General features: G+C 42.2%; 1 protein-coding gene across 1 annotated transcript in view; it reads left to right on the top strand.

Annotated features, from left to right (window-relative positions):
• Window positions 1-505: 505 nt before the first annotated feature.
• LGR5 (leucine rich repeat containing G protein-coupled receptor 5) overlaps window positions 506-9,897 on the top strand; it is an 85,686-nt gene continuing 76,294 nt past the window's right edge. Inside the window, exon 1 of the mRNA XM_052668997.1 lies at window positions 506-756. Within this exon, the coding sequence (XP_052524957.1) occupies window positions 542-756 (215 nt within the window). The 5' untranslated portion in view covers window positions 506-541. The remainder of the gene's footprint in view (window positions 757-9,897) is intronic.

Raw genomic sequence — 9,897 nt, 5'->3', positions numbered from 1 at the left:
CCACCAGTTTGAACAAGACTTGGGCTGGAACGTGGTTATTAATCTGGTTGCGAGTCCTAAGCCTGGAGCCTGTGGTGCGATTTGGAGGGGGACAAAAAAGAACAACCACAACACCGATGTGGCACAACAGAAAGGCTCAACATTTTGCCATCCTCCCCACTCCCTCGGTTTTGAGGGAAAAGAAGGAGGGAAAGAGGGGGCCAACCGCCATTTCACGACCGCTCCCCTCCCGCCGCTTCCCTGAGGGGAGCTGTTGACCCGAGGGAGCTCCCGCCCTGAGGCGAGCCCTGAGGCGCCGCGGCCGCCCCGCCCCGGGTACCCCCCGCCTCCCGCCTCTCCCCGCCCGCCCGCACGGCGACGCGGACAGGGCCGCCGCGCTACGGCGGGCAAGGCTGGGGCGGCGTCAGCGGGCGCGCGGTGCCGGCCGCAGGGCTTTAAAGCAGCGTGTAAGCTGAGATGCTACCACAGACAGCGGCGCGGCGGCGGCGGCCGCAGCAGCTCCACGAGCCCAGCCGGCCGCGGGGCGCGCGAGCCGGGACCCATGGCGACGTCCCGCGCTGCCCGCGCCCTCCTCCTCCTCCTTCTCCTGCTCTGCCTGCCCGCGCTGCGGAGGGGGGCGCGGGGCGGCGGGCAGCGGCCGCGGGGCTGTCCTGCGCCTTGCCGCTGCGAGCAGGAGGGCATGCTGCTGCGCGCCGACTGCTCCGACCTGGGGCTGACGGCCGTGCCCGCCAACCTCAGCGCCTTCACCTCCTACCTGTAAGTGCGGGACGGGAGGGGGCGACTTCCATAAGAGCCGAGCGGCTTTTTGAGCAGCGGGCGGGCTGTAAGGCGTTTATGGGCGTCTCGCTGTTTCCGCGCCCGCTTCGGTGTCTGTAGAGGATCGCCATGCGATGTGCCGTTCGGAAGCTAATTAACAGCGGCTGCAACAGCAGAAACTCGATTAGATCCGCGGGGACGTTATCTCTACCTTCTCTTCCCGGTACAGCGCCGTGAGCTGCGGCTGCTGCCGACGCGGTTAGCGGCTGAGAGCGGCGGGCAGGTGGCCGGGCGGTCCCGCAGCCGCCGCTCTGCCCCGAGCACTGCGGCACGGAGCCTTGCGCCGGCGCCAGGTGAGCTCCGCGCTGCGCCGCGCCGTGCGGGGCGGCCGGGGCAGAAAACTGCTGCATTTCTCGTAATAACAGTAGTAATTCCAGGGAAACTTTCTTTCTTTGCTTGCTTTTGAGATGGCTCTTCGTTAAGCCTCGCTTGGTTTTGTGTTTGTGCACGGTGTCCTAGTGCCCTTCGTGGTGATTTCACACAGATCTTCGCGGCTGCGTGTCCGGTAGCTTGTTAGTGGGATGCTTCTCTGTATCCAGCACTTCTTGTATCTGTCTTGTCCACCTGTGTATGACTGCTGAAATCCGCGCTACTGTGGCTGCTGTGAAGATGCTTTCCCAGGGCTGCGTGCCTGTGTGGTCCTGACGTGGTAATTCTGAGCTAACTTGTCACTGCTGTGCTTCAGAGGGCATAGAACACACATTGCGTCTGGGGAAGTGGATGGAACTCAGCTAGAAATGACAGACATGACAACATAGGCAAGGTAGAAATGAAATTCAACCAATAAAACGTGTTTTTGAAGAGAGCTTAGTTGAGAGAAAATAGTGGCTTTGAAAGAGGGCGTGCAGCTGAAAGCCTTTTCTTTCTGCACATCAATACTTTTCTGGAATTTATCTTCATAAGATCAATTTTAGCTTATTTTTATCCTAAACATTTCAAAGTCAAAGCTATTAGTGACATTAAAAGGCGGAAGCCCATGGTATTTAATGGCTGCTTACAGCAGAGCAGAACTTGGCTGCACACAACTGAAATGCAGTCTTTAAGATGCGCACAGAATTTTTCACTGGTTTCTCAAGCAGCAGGTGAGGACTGGGGGCACACACATGACTCAATACTTTCTTATGCTTGGGAAAGTCATTACCAGAGAGAAAGTCATTATACGTAATGAACGTATAATGGCATACGTATTTAAACTGTACATGTCCTGTGTCAAGAAGAAGATGCTCTAAACTCAGTACTGCTTGTAGGAATGCTAAAATTGGAAAAAAAAAAAAAAAAGAAAAAAAGAAAAAAAGACAAAACAAACCGAACTTCTGAGAGCCTACTGTTTGACTGTTTTATGAAGAGAAAAAGAACATAAATATGCATGATGATGTCAAAACACCACTGCTGTGCACGTCTGCTGTTCAAAAGCTGTGTGTCTCCAGCAATCTGCTTCTAAGCAGACTTATGACCTGCTCCACACTTTTGTTTTCTCAATCCTCTTCTCCTTTAGTGGGAGAATGTCCTTCTCTAGTCAATAGTTTTGTTCTGCTCAGTAGCATGCACCCTGAAGTGTAAAAACTCCACTGCGGGGCAGGCAGACTTCTAAGTGACCTAGGCTGTTTGCATGCATGCGGTAGTCAAGTGGGTAAAAGACTGGTGCATACGTTGGTGCATCCACACTTACAAGGCTGTTATACTTGGATTGATTAATTATTGCCTAATTATGCAGAGCTGTAGCTCCTGACTGCCTTCTGTACAGAACTGCCAATACTCATTTTCTTTAGATGGCTAAGCAATGGTAAATTTTAAAACATTCCTGTTTGTTATAGAGATGTTTCCTTCCATAAGCTTTGCGGCCCAACCAATTGCTTCTTGATTTATTCTTTTGCCTTTGGTTTTGTTTTCTGAACAAAACAGAAATGTCTTTTTGTGTTGTGACAATTTTTGCTTTAGAATAAAGCAGGAAGTTAAAGCTTTATGCTCAAATTAACTCTCTTTCCAGCAAAGAGCATCTTCTCCGGCAGATTCCCCCATAGTACAGTGTATACATCTGGCTAAAAACTGCCTGTGGTATTACCTTATGCTAAGACTCTGTTTGTGTTTTGGTTGTTTGGGTTTTTTTTCTGAATTTCTATCATTCATGTCTCATTCACTTGCATAGGGAAAAAAAACAAACAAACACAATATCTTGTTGTATGCTGGATATTGTGTGAAAATGTCAAATACCAAAGCCACATTTGTCTTATGCTGGAACAAACATCTACAGATGATGAAATGTCATGGTGCCTAGATTCTGCTTTTTGTATGAAGGTGTTCTTGCAGTAAAGCCAAATGTAGTCTACAGCTGGACCTGTTGTATGTTTCCACATTCTCTTATAAAGTTTCAATCCGTGTTCCCCCATCAAAAATAATTTCACTGATGCTTTTGTATCTGCTGCCATGAACTGTTAGAATTTTAAGAACAGACAAGGAGAATCCAGGAGTTTCTCGCCGTTTCTTCTTCATTTGCTTCTAGGCTAAATAATGTGTATGTAACATACAGTGTATGTAATGCAATTCCTGTTGACATTAATGTGAATTCCATGTGCTTGTGAAGGGCAGCACTGAGTCTCTGTTTCAAATTAAGAACATGTCACTTTCCTATCAGTACGCAGTGAAAAGAAGAAGCCAGGATCTACAAGTCTGTGGCACAAGGGACCTCATTAATTCTCAAACCAAGCCTGTGAGTTAGTGAAGTATTATTACCATTTATTGTGATGTGGAAAACTGAGGCAAAAAAGGGGGTTGCTCAAAGTTAAAGTTTATGACAAAGTCGGTAATTAAAGCCAGAATACCTTATCCCAACTCCATTCTTTAACCACAGCCTATTTCTCCTACATAACTGCTCATTAAAAATAGCGTAAGATTTGCCTACTCTTGTTCAAGAATATTTAATATGACAAGTATATTAAAAAAAACTGTTTCATATCTCTTGTGATGACAATCCATAATATAGCATTTAAAGATTCTGAGGGTCTTTGTTATATGGTTGGATAGCACAGAAAAGAAAATCAATCATAAATGCCAGTGCTGTCTGACAGTTCAGCTGCTGTGCTCTTCATGATCAGAAACTTTCCATAAAGCCCTTAACAAGAAACTCTGAAGTGGAATATTTTCATAATGTTACAACCTTGGATTGATACAGATGTATGTACATACATGGGTAACTATCACAGGATATGGTGTATTACCTTTTCCATCATGGTTTACTTAATACGTTATTTCAGGATAAGTGTTAATCACATTTTAAAAATGCTACTTTTGAGTACATTGTAAGTCTGCATAGTAACATTTAGAAAAATCTGGTTCATGTCACTGTTAATCCTTTATAGGAATTACTTGTTAAAAAGATATTCTTTTTAAAAACTATGTTAACACTGACAGTATTACAGTAAAGCCTATGAATATCATAAGTTTTATAATATATTCCTTGGATAAACTTTGGCCTTCTGTTTCGTTCATTTCCTTAATATTGCATTTAATAATAATTATTTCTGTAAAGCACACTTGAAGTTTTTGAGGGTCTTTGAAAGTGTTTAAGAGAACTCAACATTAAAAAAAAGACAATTCTGGGAGAAAAATTATTTATCTTGGAAGGTTAAAAAGTACATTTGCATAAATTATCTGCACTTCTGAAATGAGACGGTGGTTTCTGTGTTAGGAATATACAAAAACATGAAGCCAGACTCTCTGGGGTAAGTTTGCCCTTTTTTATTATCACATTCTAATATCACAGTGCAAGATCAAGATCTGTATACCTCTTCATCTAACGTACCATGGGAATGACTGCAGTGTTTCGGGGAGATCAGACAGCGAGGTATCGTTGTAAGCAGGAGCAAGCTCTTTAAAGTCTCTTGCAACTTGCAGATCCCTTGACAAGTCCGAGGTGTTAGGTTGCTAGTAAAATGCCTACCTTTCCTTAGAAAGGATTTCTTTACATAGCTACACACTTTATAAACCATTTTTTCTCCTTTCTAGTTGAAATACGTTAGATGTTCAGCATGTGGTTTCAGGTCATAATCTGAGTCTCGTCCTAGTGAGAGATGAAGGTAAATCCAGATTCTGGGTTTAGAATTTGGTGTTACATTCCCTTTTTGAAACAAAAACTCCGCTCATGGCAATGGTTGGTATAGAGAAGTAAAATGTATGCATAGGTAAATCAGAGATGCATGAAAACCAGGGAAGTGACAACCTATTTAATGTTCCTGTTCATCAGCTTCCAAGGGACTTGCTTTAAATTTCAAAACATGATGTGTCAACTCTCAGCTAGTTTCTTTGTGAAAAAATTTAGATTGAGTTTGACAGTGTCGCTCTTCACACTGGAGAATGCGGTGCTCAAATTAACTCCTTACACTGCTCTGAGTATAAAGGCTGAGCAGCCTTGTGCTGCTCAGAGGGGAAAAAAGGCGCTCGCGCTACATCTCTCCTTTGTAGCATTTACTGTGTGGAAATGCTGCGTAAATTGACAGGGAAAAGGAAGCTCTTTTTAGGCTGGTAGAATACAAGGAGCTGGCAGGGTGGAGGCACCTTCAGTTCGGTTTGGTGTCTGAAGTGCACAGGACAATTGGCCGGGCAGAGGGGGCCCGACTCCAGCTGGGAACGCGTGCTCCAGGCTGACCTTCCCAGCCAGCATGCCAGCGGAGATTAGACTTCCCTCAACTGCTCCCTTGTTAACCCAGTCTTTGCTCTGACACGATTTGTCTTCCAAATGTATAAAATTGCTACTAGTTTTGCTGTCTAGATCTTTCTTTTTTTCTGTGTTTGCTGGCCAAAGATAATATTTCATCCACATGCACTGCTTTCCTAATTCTCTGTTGATCATTTAAGTGGTCTCGATTAATGCAATTTATGGTATTTTCCTTCACTTACTTCCTTGAACTGTCCAGCAGATCTGATTCTTTTCCCAGTAAAAATCATGGTAAATAAGGTGTGGTTCCTTTGGCTCCGAGTAAACCGACTGAGGGCAGAACATGATGTGGTGTTTTTGACATACCAAAACAGCTTTAGACTTCAGCTCAAAGAAAATACCCTAACGTCTTAAAAAAAGAATGAGATGTGATCAAAGCGTGCTTACTCCTCAGAGATTTAGCAATTCAAGTGGCAAATCCTTATGCTACATGCTCTGTGCTGTTTGCTGAGGAGGCCTGAGTAATCTCTGTGCTCTTCTGCTGATCAGGTGTGGGAAAGTTAAGGCCTGGAGAATTGTAGAAGAAATAAATGTAGTTGGGGAGGGGCAGGATCTGAAGTGGTATTGCTCACTGAAGGAGTACAGTCCTCTTCTCTCTTTCGGAAAGGAGATTTAGATGAAAACTGCACAAAGCGAAGAGAATGAGCACCTTATACTATGTGAGAGTAACTCATGGTACCCCTCCTTTTCATCCAAGAAGCATAGTTTTGTGTTTTATCTTCTAAAAGCTTATGGCAACAGCTTGGAATTTTTGAACTAGAGACCTCAGAATGAGTATTAAAGCAGCAGCACTCACTCTGAATTCCATCCTGGAGCCTCTTTTTTATTGAGCTGAGAAAGACCTATCAGCGCTGCTTGGAGACAAGCAATTGTTCAAGTGGGGAGAGCACAAGCCCAGTGGTACAAGGTACAACCACCACAATTAGATACAACACCACCTGTTACTCTGAGCAGGAAAGGAGTGGGATAGCAGCGCAGATCCCCAGGAACTAGTACAGGATGTTCCCAGCTTGATAAGGCCTTTGCAGAGACAGTGCATTCTGTATCACCTTAAGATTTCTGATTTTGCTTTGTTTTATTATACTTTTTTAGCTACGAGCTTTAGGTTTTAGAATCAGTGGCCTCAGCACTAATGTCCACCTCTACGAAAGAGGAGTATATTGTCTAGACAGTGCTGCAAAAGTAATTATTCTAAAGCGTATTGTTATCCAGCAGTGATAATTGTAATAATTAACCACTCTCAAATTAGGACTTTATTGGTAACAAATGGACTCTTAGTTTGGGCCTGATTGTATAATTTGGCTTTAGTCCTGCAAATACTTATTCGGATACTTAACTGTAGTGTCAGGAGTGGTTCTACTGAAATCACATGTGCAAATGATTGTAGGAGCAAGGTCTTGTGTAATTTTAAAGCAATTCTCACCTTCCCCAAATATGAATTCATTTGCGTGACATAGTTTTATTGCAGTGTTCTTCTACACTGTCTCACTGCACAGCCTAAAGCATTAGGTATATAATAAAGAACCTAAAAGCTTGTATTTCCTTTTTTTCTTTTTTTTTTTTTTAAGTTTTATATAAAACGTGTACATAATTTAATGTGAAAAGCACTATCTTTCAGCAATTATGTAATTGCAAGTAAGCAATTTTACATATATATATAGATTTTTTATAACTATCGCTGAAATATTTTATATGGTAGTATTTCAAGAGAGGCAGGAATCACTTTGGTTGGGAATAGGACACTCTTGCATGTAGAGATGTGTGCGGGTAGGTAGATGTGCCCAAAGCATATCAGCACCTTGCAGTAGAAACAAATGCTTCTTCCATCTCACAAAGTCTCTTGCAGACGCTTGAATTCTTTTTTTATTGATTGTAATCATGCTTACTAATGTCACTTAAGTATTAAGTTTTTGGGTAAGGCAGAAGTATTTGTGGGATATAGACTTAATCTATATAATGATTGTGTATAAATTTAACCCTTTTCATCTTAAGAACTTTGATTGTGCTTATAGATACATAACTATGCCAATAAAATCTGTTCAATAATTTCTTGAGGCTTTGAAGGGAGTGTAAAGATGGTGTTCAGTACTGCTTGCTTAGTGCTAATATTTTTCTATTTTATTTATGTTTTTTTGCTATTAGTTCATTTACCAAACACTTTGATCCATTTTGCTTGAGGATTAAACAGTTATAGCACCAGTGTTAGGCAGGAATAAAACTTCCTAGCTCTTGTTTCTGCAGTAGCAAGCATCTTATGATGCCAGTTACACCATGTCTTCTGGATCCTGCGATAATATAAATGCTAGTCTTAGTGAATGAGAGAGCAGATGTGAGATGATGTCAGCACTAAGAGAAGTGTAACTGCACTGATTTGGCATTCACTGAGTTTGTAAATGAGTCTCTGTGTACCCTGTGGGGAGAAGTAGGTCATAGCTGGCAAAGGAAACAAGATAAGACAAAGCTCTCTCTCACCCATCTCTGAAATTTACCTGTTGTAAACCACCTTGATGACTAACTTGCCTTTAGGTCTCTTAGCCCAATAAGTTTAGCATTTCTTAAATGCTCTGCTTCACTGAAGTTGCCATTTTGGAGGCATGAGGAAAGAGAAGGAACTGCTCCTGCAAAAAGGGAATGTGATCAATAGCCAGGATCCAGATAGTGAGACCTTTGGGTTCTGCTGCTGAATACAGTCGTAAGTAATTTACGACTTCAAGCAAGTCACGCAGCAATTCTGTGATCTTACTGTATGGGTTAGACAGCTATCTACATCTGAATTTAACTAATTTGGTAGTGACTGATAAATGCTGGAGATCAATAGATTAAAAACACATAATGAAGTGCTAATTGTGAGTATGACATGGTAAAACTAGGTGAAATCCCAGAGGATTTGTATGTGTGTGTGTTTGTGTGGGTACATCTCCCTTTCAGTTTTGCTCATGGTTGCTTACGTAGTCTCAAATGAGTGATATATACGATTCTTATTGCAACAAGTAAAATCTATGCAGGCATCTGAAAGCAATATTTGACCTGCTGACAAAAAAATACAGGATCCATATGTTTGGAAGTATTGCCTGCACTCATGCTGAAGTTATACAAAGACAAGGATTTGGAAAAAGGCCAAAAGAAGTGCAGGTTCAACCTTGTGACCTGACAAAGGTCTCAGGGAGTAAATTGCAGTCCTGGGGTGTACCTGTATAAAGCCTCAGTGCATTGAATTTAACCTGCAACAGGCACACACTATTTCAAAGGGATTAACAAAGGCATTAAAAGTGCATTGTGAAGAGAGAGGCAAGAGGTAGTCCAGTAATCTGTCTATATTGGAGCTGTGGAGCAGTGAAACGTGGCTCTCATCAGGCAGTTCAACCAACTTTAAACCCCTGGGACAGGAATGGAAATCACGGTTTTCATTTGTGCCAGGTGTCAGCAATAAAATTTCATAGGGTACAGTTACCTTGGCATAGTTATTACCTGAAAGGTGTGTGACTAACTGGACCTACTGGAAGTAACACATAAGTATGGTTGTGGTGGGGTGCAAAGTATGGGTTTGTGGTGCTGCTGCTGTTTGTTTTGAGTATGGGGCACTGTGAAAGTGCAACTGGGAACAAGACAGGGTGTTCACATGGTGTTACTTAGGTCAGCACTGACAAAGGACGGTGTGAAAGTTCACAATGCTGAGAATAGCATATGGAAAAGCTGTTTCACAGCATATAGTCCACTCATCTGACTTGTTACCTTTACATACGTAGAGTAGTGTGAACTGCTGAGTGCCAGAACATTTCTGACTAAGACAGAAGATGTGAAAATAAAGGGCAAGACAAGTATCCTGTCTGCCTGAAGACCAGAGACGGTAAGGAGGGTAGCAGAGTAGATTCTGGAAATGTCAAAGTAGATGCATTTTTATTTTTAAATTCTGAACACTTGCTGAATACTGATGAAGGGAAAAAATAATCTGGTATAGAAAAAAAAACCAACATTGTGTAGAAACTGATATATGTAGGAGAATATCATATTAACAGTATTTCTAGGGTTTTCAGGGTGAAATATTAAAAAAAAAAATCATCAGAGGGAATGGAGAAAAAAAACCCAGTGCCAGATTTATCTCTGCATGTTTATGCCTAGGAAGACTCAGGTAGGCTTTTCTTTGCTTATACTGATGGAGTTGATTCTCTAGAATTAGGACTGCTAACACAAATTCAGTTTGAAAAATTCATAGATTTTAGAAAAGTATGAATATAATTAAATTAAAACATTCAGTCATAATATGGTAGCTCTTGAAGGAAAAGTCATTGCCGTGCAGGGTATCTGTCTATGAAACCAATAGAAGTCAAAATTATTTTAAGGAAAAAAAAAATAGACGTGCAACCAAGTAA

The sequence above is a fragment of the Tympanuchus pallidicinctus genome, unplaced genomic scaffold, assembly GCF_026119805.1.
Source record: "Tympanuchus pallidicinctus isolate F22 unplaced genomic scaffold, pur_lepc_1.0 scaffold8, whole genome shotgun sequence".
Lineage (NCBI taxonomy): Eukaryota > Metazoa > Chordata > Aves > Galliformes > Phasianidae > Tympanuchus > Tympanuchus pallidicinctus.
The sequence above is the reverse complement of the archived record's forward strand: the minus strand, read 5'-3'. Positions and strand labels throughout refer to the sequence as shown.